This window comes from Poecile atricapillus, chromosome 5, assembly GCF_030490865.1.
Source record: "Poecile atricapillus isolate bPoeAtr1 chromosome 5, bPoeAtr1.hap1, whole genome shotgun sequence".
NCBI lineage: Eukaryota > Metazoa > Chordata > Aves > Passeriformes > Paridae > Poecile > Poecile atricapillus.
The window spans coordinates 21,074,158-21,090,973 of record NC_081253.1 but is presented as its reverse complement, the minus strand read 5'-3'; the positions used below and the strand labels follow the sequence as shown (position 1 = coordinate 21,090,973).

The window sequence follows — 16,816 nt, the reverse complement described above, 5'->3', positions numbered from 1 at the left end:
CTGCTACAGCTTAAGGAGGAGGCTGGAAACTCTTAGCATATTAGGGCCATTGTTTCAGGTTCTGTTCAGTTTTCTTGGCTTTTGGACCTCCTGGCAGGAGGTCTCAGAGATCAGAACCAAACTTGTCAGTACATCTGGGTCATAGAAAGTATCTGAAGTTTCTACCAAGGGCAACGGCAATCTTTTTATAAAGCCAGGAGCACTCACCAGGACACTAGTTGTGATTGCCCTCTTGAAGATCAGGCTGGGTTGTAGGTGGGTTGTCTTTTACTGCTTGTAGAAGACTCATATTTTTTCAAAAGGCAGTAATTTCAAGAGCTAAAGGAGATAAAAATACACATTGTCAAGGGCATCATCATAATTTATCATAGAGAAATGATAATTCTCAACCTGCATCTAAAATTCATGCCAGTATTTAATTCATATTTTCCAAGTATGTTTTGTACTTCATTTAATCAAAGTGTTTTCCTGTATCCTAGTAAGACACTTGCTGTGCAGAACTCTCAAGTATATTATATCAACAACAGTGTCATCATTGATTTAAATTTAAAAAATAGTTTTTAATCTAATTGTTAACATAATCGCATTTTGAGTGCACTAATTCTGTCCCTACTTCTTTGAGTCTTTGTTTACTCTTTTTCAGTATTATCATAGTATTAGCTTTTTTATAACCCACTGGAGCATTCACATGGCCAAAGGCTTGTAGTATTAAAACTGCAGAGAGATCTTCAGCCTTCTCTTAAACATTTTAAATTATTCTAATCTGTTGATTTATTAAGTGTTTGCTTGGGTAGTTGTTTTTACATCTTCCTGACTTACTGTCAGGGGGAAGCTTTTCATTGTTGTCTAGTAGTAGGGACAATTATTTGGCTTTTACCTAAATACAGATGGAAACACTTACTTAACAGTTCTGTCTTCTGAATTACTGCTGACAATTCTGTTGTCTGACCCTAGTAGCAGTCTGATATTTTTCTATGTAGAAATATTTAGCCCTGCTGGTCAGAGAATTCTCTGTGTCCTCTTGCTTTCCTTACATATTTCTGGAGTTTGTGGATTCTTCAGTGTTTAGCATGATCGACTCTTCTTCCCCTTATTTAGTTAGACCCTCTTAGATTCTCAACTCTGAGAACAGAAAAAGTAAGCATATGCTACAGCAGTCATTACTGTCTATAAAAATCCAGAATGTTGAATCTGTAGACAGCACATCTCAAGGGAATACAGTTACTGTAGGGCAAGTAACTGTTCCTTGAATGCATAGTGTGTTCCTTGTGGTAGTACTGGCTAAAGTGCTTTCATGATTTAAATACTTAAATGTTTGCTTTAGAATAATGTGTAGGATCACTTGGAGATTCACTATGTGGCATTTTTTGCAAGGAAATAAATCTGTTGCTGTATTTTTAATAATTTTGCTGGTACTGCTTGAATACTGCATTTTCCTCAGAAACTTAAAATCTGATTTAGAGTTATTGAATCTAGATGACAGTCTTTCTTCTGATTTCAGGTTCACTGGTATTTCAAGATGACGCTTTGTGGTGTGCCTTATGTTGCCTTGTAATTTATTGTGTAATAAAAATGTCTAAATTCACACTTAAGATTTGGGGGGCAAATCAGAGTACAAATCATTAATTCTGTTGAGTTTCCTGTCTGAAAGACTTGAACAGCTGGTCAACTAGTAGGAGTTTCATTTAGATAGTTCAGTTTAGATGGGAAAAAACAAGAACAGTGCCTTAAGAAATTTAAATGTCTTTATTAAAAGCTTCCTCTCATCTTGAGATTAAAGCAAGATGAGTCAAGATTCCAAGGGAATGTGGGTTGAACTGTAGAGAAAACAGAAAACAACAGAAGATGGAAAGGAAGTGGAAATTATCATCTCTTTTCATGGTAAAGGTAGAGAGGGAAGCCTCTATTTGGAAAAATAAACTATAAGAAACAATTGAAATGGCAATCAAATTGTGTTTCTGTGAGGAAATAGGTGGGAAGGTATGTGCAATGCTGGTGCAAATCTGTTTTCAGTTCAAAGACCATATTTCTGCTTCTCAGTTCAAGACCTTGTAAAGCTTGGCTGAGTAAAAGGGCAGGGTGGCTTTCAGCATCTAGGAAAACGAAGAACTAGAAGCTTGCAGTTTGCAGACTGTTATAATGTAAAACTGTACTAGTATGCCTTTGTGACATTCTGCAAAGGCAGATACATTAAAAATATCTGCATCCTCTTCCCTTCTCAGTTTACCCCTGTTTCTGTGGCTCTTGGGCAAACTAATAATTTTTTTTCATAGATCAAGAAAAATAACATATTCCTAAGTCCTGGTTGAAACACACCAAGACATTAAGTGAAGCTTAATTGATGCATTCATCCGATACCTGGAGAAGTAGGTAAATGACCTGGGTATATCAGTAGGCAACAGTGTTTCCACACTAGATTATATTATTATAGTTCACATGTACTCAAGAATAAACTGTATTTCCATCTGCATTGTTTCATCCTGTCAATTTACTTATTTTCTCTGAGACACTTTAAACAAATCTCTTACTTACTGTTTTTATTTGCCAAATGCACTCAATTTTGTTCCATATTGTAGCCAGCTCTGGGCTTTCTATGACTATGAAATACTACCTTTGGAACAAAATTGTTTACCAAGATCCCAATTTCCACCTTGGAATAGCCAAACCTAAACCAAATCTAGCATACCAGACAGGAAGCAGAACTTGAACACAATATATGTTTTTTCAGAATCTGTTGGCAATTTGAAACAATATCTTTGTCAAAAGTTCCCCTTCATGCTTACCTAGAACGAAGTCTTAAAAAGTAAGGGCATATAGAAATTTGAAAGCATGGAAATAACAGAGTAGTGAAGAAAATGTAACCTTTATTTAGCCTGTGACAGAACAGAGAAGTTGCCATTGGTAGAACACAGAAGTTGCCTTAAGTTTGCTAGTGTTTGCATCAGTTTAGTGTTTGTCATGACTTTAGGGGTTATATAAATTATTTTAGGCCTATTTTTTTGCAGAGTTGATGTCAATTCTCTCATTTGAGGCTGAATTAGAATGGAGCACATCTAGAAGAACACCAGGGAGAAACGTAGTATCTGGTATCTACATGAATTTCATAATCTCAAATTCCATTGCTTTGGACAGCACTTATTCTGTAGCTGTTCTCCATGGTTTGCCCTTTCAGCATCCTCATGAGTGGCACTCCTTCTCCTTCAAAGAGTAGTGGTGGAATTTTAACCTTATCTCTTGCAATATTGTAAAACCTGCCTGGAGAGCAACAGACTCATTGGTTCTGAGGACCTCATTTAAGGCAATCACATTCACTGTGGGTTTTTATGCAGTCCACTCTCTGCTATACTACATCCTGGAGAAAGCTATATAAACACTTTATCTATTGATACTTCTTTTAATTGTGTTTTGTTTAAAGCATAATTTACATAGGTAAGTATTAAAAAGTCCAGTCTGTAAATTGCCAGTTTCTGTTGTACTTTTCTGTGTGCCAGGAGTAGAAGATAGCCTTTCTGACGAATAACTAAAGCAATAGCTACGCTTTCTGCCTTACCAAGATAACCAGAAAGCACAGCACAAAATTAAAAATACAGTACTACTTTATCTTCATTTCGCTTCTGCATTTTTTAGAATTATGCTATAAGCTATTGTATATCTATGCAAATTGTTGTCTTCTCCAGTATCCTCAACTGTTAGGAATGTTTTGTGTGTCCTGCTTTTTTATTTTTTTTTTTTTTGTCCAAATAAGTTTCCCAATTATGTGTCTATCATTATCAAACTATTTTAAGTCTCTGTGCTGCTGCAGTAATGGGTAATGGTGGTGATTGGAAGAAACTGGGAATAGAGAGATACTAATGAAAAAATGGAAGGAACTTATGACAAAAGTTTGTGAAGTGGAACAGACATTGCATAGAATGTCATGGATACTGACATGCAGTAATGGACTTTTTGGACATGCTTCTACTCTTAAGTGTATCTCTGTTATTAGAGTGTGACTTTAGGAGGTCAGTGTAATAGGAGAAATCATACAGAATGTTTGACCTCAGTAGTGGAGTTGGATCTTGGCAGCACAGATCCATACCCTAATTTGTTCCATTCATCTTTGCATATCTCTTTTGAAATACGTGTATGCAGTCTTAACTGGATTCACCTACTGACTTTGCAGGCACACTATGTGCAACTGTCTAATGTTAGTGAGATCATACTGAAATTACCTTCTTAAAACAGTGTGTTATTTTATTTACAGTACTTTAATTCTTATTTTAAATAAAACTAGAATTTATACAGTGTACATTTTGTGCTACATTTGATTGGTAAAAGAATTTTGAATATAGTGTGTAACATGCAATCCTAAAAAACTGGTTGGAGACTTGGACTGGTCTGTGCTGGCAGTCTTGCTGCATTGCTGTATTTAAATTCCTATTATGTGCCCTTTTGTGCAAGATGAATCGGGTTTTTGCTTTTTTCTAGAGTTGCCCTAAGTGAATGTATTAGTATACTTGTAGTTATTTGAAAGGTAATTCTGTAAATAGTGGTTTAATGTTTGCTTATATAGAATTAATTTTATGTATGGCATACAGATAATAAAGTTATTTTTTAGCTGAGTCTCAGAAAATAGCTTAATTTAGGAAATTAGGAAAGGAAAGGTAGTTTGGTGGCTCATGCAGAAGACCCAAAGTTGTCACAGGTTTTCTACATCCTTACCTGAAAGATATTTATTATGGTGCTGTCTGAAATTGTGGACTTGTGATAGTAACAGTGAAGCTCAGTGTGCAGGTGACTTTGGGCAAGCTTATCACGGTAGTACCACGCGTGTAAAAAATCAGCAGATGCTTGCTCCTGGATTCCCACAGCTCAGAGCCTGTCACATTCATGCAAAATTAATTTCTAACACTGACTTTTGCAGCCAAACCAGATAAACATTCTAGACTTCCCTGGTTTTGACCTGGAATTCTCTTCCCAATACAGTGATTTCCTAGAGAATTACTTTAACTGTAGTTGCATCAGTGATGTAGGGTACAGGACAGTCCTGCATGTGGTTATGTGTGTGCAAAAGAAAGGCAGATTGTGGTGACACTAATTCAGAAATGCTGTGGAAACAGAAATGGCTACTCAGGATCATTTGAAACATGTGTTTACATTTTCTTCAACCTCTGTCCAACCTTGTTGCTCAGTTTTTCCCAAGTTTCAAGCAAGCAGTATTCTCCTGGTGAGAGCATTCCTCACCGAGAGGAGTTCAAACTTAAACTATATTTTGTTATAGCTTATCTTCAACTTGAAAATGTATAGTAAGATAAACTTTTTAAATACAGGTTGCAAGGGCACAGAAGCAATGTCAGAATGCACTTAAGAATGTTGACTTTTGACTGACATAGTGCTCTCAAGAATAAAAAGATTTGATTGTTATTGTTTCCTTTCTATCTGTTTAATGGGCTACTTATGAATCTGTGTTTGCTCTTTTTCTCAGATATTAGGATTAAAGAAGAGGATCCTGATCCAGAAGAGTGGCAGCTCAGTGGTGATTCTACACTGAATACTAATGATCTAACACATTTGAGAGTACAGGTCGTAGATGAGGAAGGGGACCAACCACATCAGGAAGGAAAAAGACTGCGACGAGTAGCGTGTACATGTCCCAACTGCAAAGAAGGTGGTGGAAGGTATGTAAAGTTCAGTGTCATATCACACATATAATGATGAAAAATTAATAATGGGCAAGAAAATAAATGAGCTTTTGTCAACAGCAGTTGTCTGCAGTGAGAGGAAACTAGAGGCTTATGCAAAGGAGTTTATGCAATAAAGGACTACCACTTTCATTTTGGGGTTTGCAGATGAAAAAGCAGATTATTCCATCCTTTCTGACTTACTCCTTTGAGATTAGTTGAAAAAATGTGGAGTTAGATATCACCTAGTACAAGTGAGGGGGATAGAACATTGCCCTAAAAATATGAAAATGAAATATTTTGGAATATCCACATTTGTGATTGGCTTCCTCTCATATGTCAAGAACTTGGTTAAATCCTGTGTTCCTGCATTTCCTCAGTGACTGAGCATTTTTTCCCACAGTTCAGTTGCTTTAGAGTGTTACAAAAATACAGTTTTCCTGGTTTTCTTATTCACTGGTTTCCTAGGAAAAGCAAGGTTTGTGTAATATAACGAGGTTTGTGTAATAACTCTAAATAACAAATTTCAAACTGTTTTCAGTCAAAGTTAGTGAGATTTGATTAAGAAAGAGGTACTAAGTTCCAGTTCATTACATTTCAGTGTTGCATTGGAACCTATGCTTTATTATTGTGTATTTCATTAAAACATTACTATTTTTTTTATTCTGAAGATTTTATTATACTTCCAAACACTTAATTTTAAATGTCTTGATTATGGCTATGGAAAGGGAAAGGTAATAAGCTGCCTTTTACAAGTGCAAATATTCAGTTGTGTTTGTGCTTGAGAGAATTGTGCAGGGGCTTCTTTCCAATACACTAAAATTTGTCCATTTTGATAATAGTTTCTTCACTCTTGAATAAATGGAAATCTTTATTTATTTGGGAGCTATAGTGTAAATCAGTAAAATGTCTTTAAAGAACTTGTCAGTGTCCAGTGGCACTAAGAGATCTAATAGCACTAGCTGAGTTATGTCTCTTGTCAGTTCTTGCTGCATATTCTAGATACCTGCCTTGCAAACACAGCGAAGTAATATCTCAGGCAGCCATGCCTGGTAAGTATTAAGTGTATTTAAGACAAGAAGACTCTGATACATTTATATCACCAGCAAAACTAGGGATAATATCTGCAGGTTATACAGCAAATATTCATCCATCAGATTCCCCTTGTTAAATTTTTGTGTAGTTCACTGCAACATGGCACAGACCTTTCTAAGGGTTCACCAAGAACTCTGGCTCTGCTGTGAAAATCTGCCCAAAATACATCTTGGGTTGACATGTGTGTCATTTCAGGAGAAAACTCTGAAAATGTGATTTGCACTGCCTGTACTCTTAGGAAACAGAGATTCCAGGTGTTGAATCTTCCTCGTGCTCTATTCCAAACTGCAGTGGCTTTAATTTAGAAATCTGTACTGTAAAATCCTCTTTCTTCTGAGTGGAGTTGCTATAAAATGAAATTTTAAACTTTCAGCCCAAGAAAGATTCTTTTTGAGAGATGGTTTGGGAAGTCTGGAGAAGGGTGTAGTCTGACTGAAAACTCAGATATGTGATTTTTGGGAAAGAGTTGAGATGAGAGCTACAACAGAGTTTAGATAGATGAGAATCTGAAATCCATTGTAAAGGGAATGCCTGGACACATCAAACATACAAAGTAACTAGGAAAAGTAGGACAAGAAGTCAGGATGTGAGAAGAATTAGAACTGGAAGAGAAACAGGATAATGAAGGAGACAATGGTAGGGAAACAGAAAAGAGTGAAAGTGCTTACAGTTGCTAGAGCAACTTTCCCACCAGAATGTAGAATTCCTTTAGAGTTGAGGAGAAAGCAATAAGCCCACTTGAAAGAGTATTTGAGTGTTGATAATATTCCATAGCTGCTAGAGTTACCTGTTTATCCCTAGAGCTGGAAATTTGAGTTTTGATTTGTCTTTCCACTCTACTGATGATTTGCATAGTTTCAAATAGTAAGACATTTGCTTTTGTAAATTCTTTCAGATAGCTGTAATTCTTAAAATGGTGTTAAAGTTGCAAAATTTAAAGTTGAACAAATGCTTAGTTAAGATAACTGGACGACTTTAACTTAATTCCTTGTGCATGTACATTATCACTTGGTTTCTAATTACTTGACTGTCTACTATTTTTTTCCTATGGCGTCAGTGCCATTTGGTGGATGGGGTGGCTGATAAACAGGGAATGAATCAGGGCTCTGTAATGATTGTCACCTGCTTCACTTATTGCAGAAATTGGGAATTGTTTAGGGAATGAGACACAGGACTACAGCAACAGGGCTCTGAAATTTTGGAGATGTAGATCTATATACCCCACCTTTTCCACTGAAGTACTGAGTTCATTCCTGTGAAGAAGTTAATTGAGCAGACTGTGAACGTCTGCAGTACTCTTGGGAAAATATGCTTCTACTACATTAACCTTGACACCTCAGGCTGGTGGGTGTTTGATAATTTTGGCCTTAATCTCTTCCTACCTCGTAGTTGGATGTACAAAGTGAATGTACTAGTTCAGGTTCACCATACCAAAACATTAAGATGATAAAGCCATTACTGTTTGTGAACTGCTTAGAGACTGTGAGTGAGTGTTGTCAGTACCCATGATGAGGAAAAAAAAAACCCTGGAGAAATGAGTAATTCTGTATTTTACGTAGTATAGAAATAATCTGTAACTAGTAAAACAAGAAAAGTACTTTAAATTAGTGTGAAGAAGCTGAATAGTGTTTTACTCAATTAATACTGTTGTTCTATGCTCTGAATGGAGAAGGAAAATGGCTTCACATATTCAGACTTTATCATAATTTCATCTATCGTATAGTGTTGGTTTTGGTATTTCTTGTATTTTCTGTTTTCTGGATTCAGAGGCGAGTTGAGAAGTTCTTTCTGGTTTTTGTTGTTGGCTTTTGGAATTGAACTGCATTGCAGTCCTCAGATTTGTACCAGTTTTGTGAAGTGGGAAGCCACAATTATCCTTGCCTTACTTGGTGGGAGGAAAAGTAGGAAAGGAAGAAGATGATGTATTAGATTTGTAAATTAACACCTTTTAGCCCCAAGCTTATATAATAAATGGGGAATAAGCAAGTGGACAGAGAGACACACATGCCTCCAAGGATGACTGTTTCCAAACAGAGAATCAATCTATTAGGCTTCTAGTTAAGGTGTCTGAAGTTAAGTAGAAAGTTTAGTCTCCTCTGAGTTACATCTAGTTATATCTGTTCACCCTCCTAACAATTACATCTGGAATTACACTGAGATATAACTACTACTGTCTGATATATAGAGGAGCTGTGCTTCTGAGTACCACTGCAGGTATGTAACTCTAAAACCACATTCTTAAAATAATAATTAATAAGTTTGTGTTTTACCCTTGAAATACTTTGTAATTGCTGGAAATACTGCTGACTAAAAAGTCCAGTTTCTCAGTGGATGAAGGTGTTTCCTGCTGAAACTGGAAGTCTGCCTGGTTATTGAGAAATGTCATTTCCAATCTTTGTAAAGCTGAAATGTATTATGGAAATACTTCAATATTAATTGTTTTTAAGACTCCACTCAAGGAGTAGGTTGGAGTCATACACATCTGTTCAGTGATGATGCCTACTGGCAGTGCAGCAAGAAAGGCCTTTTAGCATGATGTGTTAGGGCACAGTGCCAGACTGTCACAGCTGCAGAGTGTCCAGATAGAATTTGGCTTGTGTCCTGTCAGTTTAGAGCACACATGAAGCAAACATGCAGATGTCCATATGAAGTTGTATAGAATAAATACACTTAGTTGCTAATTCACAGTAGTCTTGTGGGTTTCATTCTGTGGATTCTTAACTTCACCCTCAGGACCTTTGGAGTCTGCTAAGCAAGTCTGTCACCAGTTAGGTGAGGTGCTTAGAATTACATGTTCTATACCACCTATGCACAGTAATGACCATGAGTTGAACCTTGGTTTCCTTCAGTCTAGGCTAAAAGTGCAATGAAGCAGTTTCAAATGATTGACATAGGAATATTAACATTATTCTGAGGGAATTTTGTTGTACAATTTTTTTTCATTTTTATAGTACAATTTGTGTACTATATCGTGCCAAGTTACAAATTATTTATTACTAATTATTGTGGAAGGGAAGACACTAGAGTTTATTTGGAGAAGGTGTGAGGATGAAGTCCTCAGATGATCATCCTGCTGCAATAGGATCAAAAGCCTTCTGGACTCTTCTTCTTCTGCTGCCATTGAACTTGTTCTGAAATCAAAAATTGCATTTGTCATGACAAGTAATTAGTAGGTACAAGTGATGTTTTTATCTTCTGAGACAAAATGACTAATGAAGCACTGTGAAGATTGCTCTGTATTGAGAATTCATAGAAACATCTTCTAGGACTTAATGGGATTTTCTCTCCTTTTCTGGACTGTCTATAATGTTTTAGGTACACATATATGATTAGGCTGGAATCCCCTTTAGACACTGTGAGATTTTAGAGTGAGTTCACTTTTGTGCATGTTCAGAAATGCTTGAGGCAATTGCTAGCTCCTTGAAGCGTGTATGCACTTAGGCCTGAACCTTTGTTAGATGTAAACCAGAAGCTAAAGCACCCAGTTTAAAGAAAAAAAATTGCTGGGGAGGCTGCTGAAAATTGTATAATCAGTCATGGAGGATGGAGCACCCAAGACTGTGATTTCAGAGTCCACTTAAAGTGTTCTAAGTTAACATTGCTGATGAATAAGGTGGCCTGATGCCTGGCTGCATTTTCCAATTTCCTCCCTTGTACCAGCATTTACCATTCACATAGCTGTGCTGTCAGCCACACCTATTCCCTCAAGTGCCCCTTTCAGCAGTAGCAAACACGTAAATTGGCTAAAATCAGTCATGATGCACTGCACTGGCCAGACTGATCTTGTTCTCTGGGTCTTCTCTTATCTATCTCTCATGATTTGATTAAAAAATAAATAAATAAATAAATAAAAAATTAGGCTGTTGTACCAGATGCTTCCCCTGATCACCTGCCATTTCAGTGAGACAGCATCTTAAAATAAGCATCAAACTTACTCTGGATTACACGAACTGTGAATTCTGTCTTCATTGTGATGGATTTCTTTTTTTTAACTGAAAAACTAAGGAATTAATTTAAATGTCAGCAAGATCAGCTTCCACCTCTCTTAGTGAAAGCATTCAGGTTAGTATGCTTGTCTTCAAAACCCAAACTGATTCTCAGGTTTCCCCAGGATGCCAAAAGGCCCATCTGTTCTCTACCCAGTTGCCAAAATCTCCAGTGTCCGTTTTGGCAGTTGCAGTAATTTATGTTTTTCTTTGCCAAAACTATCTTTGATATGGTAAAAACCTGAAACTTGGAGAAATGTAAAATATGAGCACTTCAGCATCAAAGTGGTACAAACTGCTGTGATAACTGTATTTCCAACTTCATATACATAAATGCTTCTTAAAGATTATGCTTCTGTACATACATTTCACACACAGTTGAATTTATCATTTTCTGTGGAGTTGGGATAGCATTATTGAATTTATTTCCAGCTTCTTATGGAGTGTACTGGAATCCAGTTTTTTTATTTGAAACAAAAACATGAAGCTGCTTGGATTGGTTTGCAGATCTATTGTGATGTGTGTAGCCTCATGTATGTACATGACCAATATTTAGGAGGAATGTATTAGAATGAATAATCTCTGTCTCTCTCTGTCTCTCTCTCTCTTTTTTTTTAAACAGAGGCTCCAACTTGGGAAAAAAGAAGCAACACATTTGTCACATACCAGGATGTGGCAAAGTATATGGGAAAACTTCACATTTGAGAGCTCATCTCCGCTGGCATTCTGGAGAGCGTCCATTTGTTTGTAACTGGATGTTCTGTGGCAAAAGGTTCACTCGCAGCGATGAGCTCCAGCGACACCGAAGAACGCACACAGGTTTCCAGTCTTTGATTCTGGTGTATTTAACTAAAGGAGTGCTATGGACTGAGCTTGGATAAATAACTTTTAAGAGGAGAACAACATATCTTTGAATTGGATTGATTTTAATGCAATGTGATCTTTCCAAAATCAGCTAAATCTTATTGATATTTACATACTTTGGAATCTTTGGTAGGTCTGAAGAGATAAAACAGCTACTTCTTCATTTAGAACTGACATTTAAGATCATGTTTAATGTAGCTTAATCAGAATACTTTGATTCAGACTCAGCAGTGCATTTCATTTGTTTGAACCAGTTTTACAACTATTTTTCTATCTTAAAGCCTCAAGAAGAAAAAAAAGAGGATGAGGTGGCCTGGGGATTAGATATCATTCCTAAAATCAAAGAAGAACATGTGATAGTGCATCAGTTTGCATCTTTTAGTTTCATGGTTAGACCAGTGATTAGGAACTTCAGGTTCACATTTCTCCTTCTGTCTAATACAAAGAAGTTAATGTAGATATTCCACCTTATCAAGGAGCAGTTAGTTTATTGTCTGTTTTATCTGTTTTATTACAAACTAAATCCACATTTGCATTCAACAGGATGCCTTTTAAAATCATAGTATTTGAAAAACCCATAGATAATAATTTTTTGTGCTTATGAGCATTTACATTGGGTAGAAAAATGTCTTTGGATGTCTGTTAAAAATAGTCCATGTTGTTCTTAATGGTGTGCTTTTGTGTAGACATTTTGGATGCTAAATCCAAGCTGGGATGTTACAGATTGCCTGGATGGACATATTGATGGTTTTTTATAAAAGCTGAGTTGAATGATCCAGTTCAGAGGGTGTTTAATAGTTCCTGGTGTATCTACCAGTAAAAAGTAGAGAACTGCAGGGATCTATCCTCTGACCTCTTTTAAAATCTTTGTCATTGACCTGGAGGAATTAACAGAGTTCTTCTGTTAACCTTCTTAGGTTTGTGGATGACCCCAAACTGGGGTGACCAGTCAATGCACTTGATGGCAAGGCTGCTATTAAGAGGAACGGAGTCTGAAGGAATAGATTAACAGGAATCCTAGGAAATTCAGCAAGAATAGTCACAAAGTACTGCACCTGGGATGGAATTAACACTTAGGGTAACACAGGCTAAGCATGGAGAGGTTGGAAACATCTCTACTGAAAAGTACCCAGGAGTCTTGATAGACAAGTAGAACATGATCAAGGGCCAGCAGCAAGGATGCCCAGAGTTGTATCAATAGAAGCAAAGGCCCTGGTCACAGGGATTATTCCCCTCTTCTGGCTAGACTGCATCTAGAATGTGGCATCTGGTTTTCAGCACCCAATATAAGAAAGACATTGATGACAGGATTGAGTTTACTAATGAGTGACCTAGATGATCCAGGATGATCTGGAACATTTGCCTTTTGAGGAAAGGCTGTAGGATTCAGATGCACAAAGAGAGCGGTAATGGCAGGGGGGAACTTAGTAGTTCTCTAGTTAGAAGAGAGGGTGCAAATAATGCACCCTTAAGAAAGTATTTACTTTCCCTGATGGTGTATTGGTTGAAGGATAATAGACAGCAGATGTATGTTGAAATAAGAAGGGTTCAGAAGAGCTATAAATAAAAACATGTTAACTGTGGGAATAGCCAGGCACTGGAAGAGGATGTGCATAGAGTTCCTGCGGTCTCCATCCTTAAAAGTTTCCAAGAAAACTGGATAAATTCCTCAGGTCTGATCTCATAGGTGACTGCTTAGAAAGAGCTCAGAACACAGTCATTCAGAGGTCCTTTCAAACTTGAATTACCCTATGATCTTGTGTGTCAGTCTCAAGTGTGATTCTGCTCTAGGTGATACAGTCTTCCCTGTCCATCATTTGGTAGGTTTTGTTCTCCTCCTAGAAGTTATTTATTGGTAATAATTGCAGTGAAACTTAGCTGCCTGAGGATATGAGCTGGTTATATTCTTTAGCATGCCTGAAAGATCTCCCCAAACTCAATGACACACAGAAAATTAAATCAGTTCTTATAGAAAGGATTTGTATGGGTGTCAAGAGATATAAAACACAAGTTTATAATGTTGGATCACTTTTTTCCTCAGTATAATTCTTGTTAGAATTCTGTCTCTAAAAAGCAGTAAGTTTAATTTTAATTTTTAGTGTTCTTGAATATTTTTTTTCCTCTTTGACAGGTGAGAAGAAATTTGTCTGTCCAGAATGTTCAAAACGCTTTATGAGAAGTGACCATCTTGCCAAACACATTAAAACACATCAGAATAAAAAAGGTATTCACTCTAGCAGTACAGTGCTGGCATCAGTAGAAGCAACATCTGATGATACTTTGATTACTGCAGGAGGAACAACACTTATCCTTGCAAATATTCAACAAGGTTCTGTTTCAGGAATAGGAACTGTTAATACATCTGGCACCAGCAATCAGGATATTCTTACCAACACTGAAATACCTTTACAGCTTGTCACAGTTTCGGGAAACGAGACAATGGAGTAAATATTACACAAGATACCTATTAATTGTGGTTATTTTTATACAGTAGTGAGAAGAATATTGTTCCTAAGTTCTTAGATATCTTTTTATTGATGTGCAAAAATTTTTGGATTGACAGTAACTTGGTTATACATGACACTGAAATGCCTTACTTTGTATGATATTCCATAGTATATTAAAATGGTAAAATTGCATGGGTTTTGTAGGTACTTTTGGAATCTAGAAGAGAAGAAATTTTACCAAGTTATATTAAAAAAAAAAAAAAAAGAATTTAACGATGGAAATGGTAGTCTAACCAAATGCATCAATCCTGTGTGGTTTAGTGTAAAAAAAATGAGAACATGTTGGTATTTATCTATTGTAAGATAAAAGAAGTTGATGGGTGAAAAGAAATCACATTATGATAAAAGAAATTTTGTAATTTTCTTGATGACTGGAATTTTTATTATGCATAACTGACAAATCAAGTTTCCAAGCAAATGTTACATAGTGTAGGCTTTACTTAGCTCATCAACTTGTCATTTTGAAGCTAATTATTTTAATTAGGTTAACTATGTACAATATTTTAAGCATTACTCTTGTAAGATTTTGCAAACTACATTTTAACATGGAACTCTAGGGATAGTCACCTTTTAAATCCTATTGAAAAGCCATGTTTAAGATTTAATTTGCCAAAATGATGTCTTGTTAATATTCTTTCAATAACCAAGGTGGGCAATATAACCAATGTTTAAAAAGCTTAAAATGTTAAGAAAAATAAATATGTATAGGTTGAAGCATTTGGGTGGTAAGGCAGATGTTATAGTGAAGTATATCCCTTCTTTTGAACATTGGAGGACCAAAAATAAGGTGTATTGCGTCTCAGCAGTGATTTTTATCAAATCTTTTTCCAAAAAAACATCTGTATGCCAGGGCCTTAAAAAGCCATCATGTAAATTACCAGTAAAATATAACATATGCAAATACAAAAGAAAAATCACTTCCATATTGACAGTACTCCCAAACATATGGATATAGTCATAGTGAACTAGGGGGGGTTATGAGGTTTTTGTTTGTTGTTTAGTTTTTGGTTAGTCAATCTGCATTTAAATATCAGCCATCTTTCCTTTTTTGCTTCTTCCCTTAAAAATTGTATGTATCCAGTACATTTAACTGATAAACATATATGTTTTTTATTATGCTGAATTTTCTTTTTATTTTTTAATTACTGTTTATATTTTCAATTATAGAAAATGTACAAAATGAAGTTATATAGCCAGTCTGTAAGTGCTATACCATTTTCAAAAAATGTACAACAATAATTACTGCAGTTCACCTATTTACAAACATTTGGAAATCTGTTCATTTGTTATTCTTAAAACCACCTCAAATTTAAAGGCTACCTTATTGTACGTTTAAAGTGTATTATAACAGTGTGGTAGTTAATAAAACACTATTTTTTTTTCTTTTGACTTGAGTTTACTGTGTTTCTTGTTAACTAACAAGGTGTAATTTCATAATATGTCTTGCTAGCCTGAGATGTTTTATTATTTTGCAGTAGGTGGTGGGAAGCAGAAGCAGTGTTTTCTTTCCCTGTGGACACAGAGATGGTAATTTTCCACCTCCACAAATACACCCCATCTGTATGTGCATGGACATGAATGTGCCCTGTTGGTGTAGTGGGGACGTTTTGCTCTCATGCTGAGCAGGGCATGGAGATTATGTAGGCCCCATCCTACAGGTTGTGTTTAAGTCTTCTGACACATTCATAATACATGGAGTATTAATAAGGAGCTGTGACTAAGCGAGAACTATGAGATTAAAGGGAGTAATGGTTGTATATAATGCTCTAATGAAAGGGAAATGCTTTTATTTGTGAAGTCTAAACTTTTGGAGTATCAAATGACAGAGGACAGACCAGGATAATTTAGGATAAACCAGGCTAAGTTCAGCCTAGAAAAATGAGAACTGGAAGTCACGTAGGAAAGATTTTCTGAATTTGAAGTTAGGTGGAAAAAAATATTAATGCAAATCTTTTAGAGATTCAGAGCAAAAGGAATTGATAGGCACAGAGAAGAGGGAGTTAATTCACCACCAGTTTAATCATCTGTTTAATAAAATGAAAGGATGAAATTGGTTGGGGTGAGAGCAGCAGCTTGAGGGAAGACAGTTCTGCTTAGACTTGCAGTGTTCCATAGATGTTGTCAATATATTAACATACTCTAAATCCTCTTTCTTGAGGCAGGTGGATGGGCTTGGTTTTCAGAAGTTGTTTTAATATGCAGAGCATATTAGTTTATTTCTAATACTCAGGTTCTATTTCTCATCACTTAGCCATCAGTAGCTGTATTAGTGCATTATTTTAAGCAGGAGGGAGGAGAGGGCTATTTCCTTATTCAAAGTGCTTTTCACAAGTTTTATGGAGTGACACTTTCACTGATGTTCATCTGTGGATGAAGGTGTTTTGGTGTCAAGCATTTTGATGTCTCATTGGTGAAGATGAGAATACTTTATTTGTCAGAGCTTTTATGCTCACTACATCAAGTGGTTACTTGATTTAATGTTTAGGTAGCACATTTTATAAAAAGGTATGTTGTTAAACTTCAGAAGGTAGGTGTTTTGGAAGAAAGTAACTCTGGAAGTCTCATGGAAAGCCAGCAGCCTAAGGGCTGTCTGTCTAATGGCTCACAGCCATAGTGTTTGTGCTGTGGGACAGTAATTTCTGAAAGCTCCCTGCTCACCTCCAGGGTGAAGATTCACAAGATCTTCATGGTGTATCTAGGATTG

At 36.2% G+C, this 16,816-nt stretch overlaps 1 protein-coding gene across 2 annotated transcripts in view; it reads left to right on the top strand.

Moving 5' to 3' along the window:
• SP3 (Sp3 transcription factor) overlaps positions 1 to 15,501 on the top strand; it is a 33,610-nt gene extending 18,109 nt beyond the window's left edge. For both annotated transcript variants that reach the window (XM_058840574.1, XM_058840573.1), the window contains 3 exons: positions 5,465 to 5,657; positions 11,364 to 11,560; positions 13,737 to 15,501. In XM_058840574.1, coding sequence (XP_058696557.1) covers positions 5,465 to 5,657; positions 11,364 to 11,560; positions 13,737 to 14,053 — 707 coding nt within the window. In that variant the 3' untranslated portion in view covers positions 14,054 to 15,501. The remainder of the gene's footprint in view (positions 1 to 5,464; positions 5,658 to 11,363; positions 11,561 to 13,736) is intronic.
• The last annotated feature ends 1,315 nt before the right edge of the window (positions 15,502 to 16,816 follow it).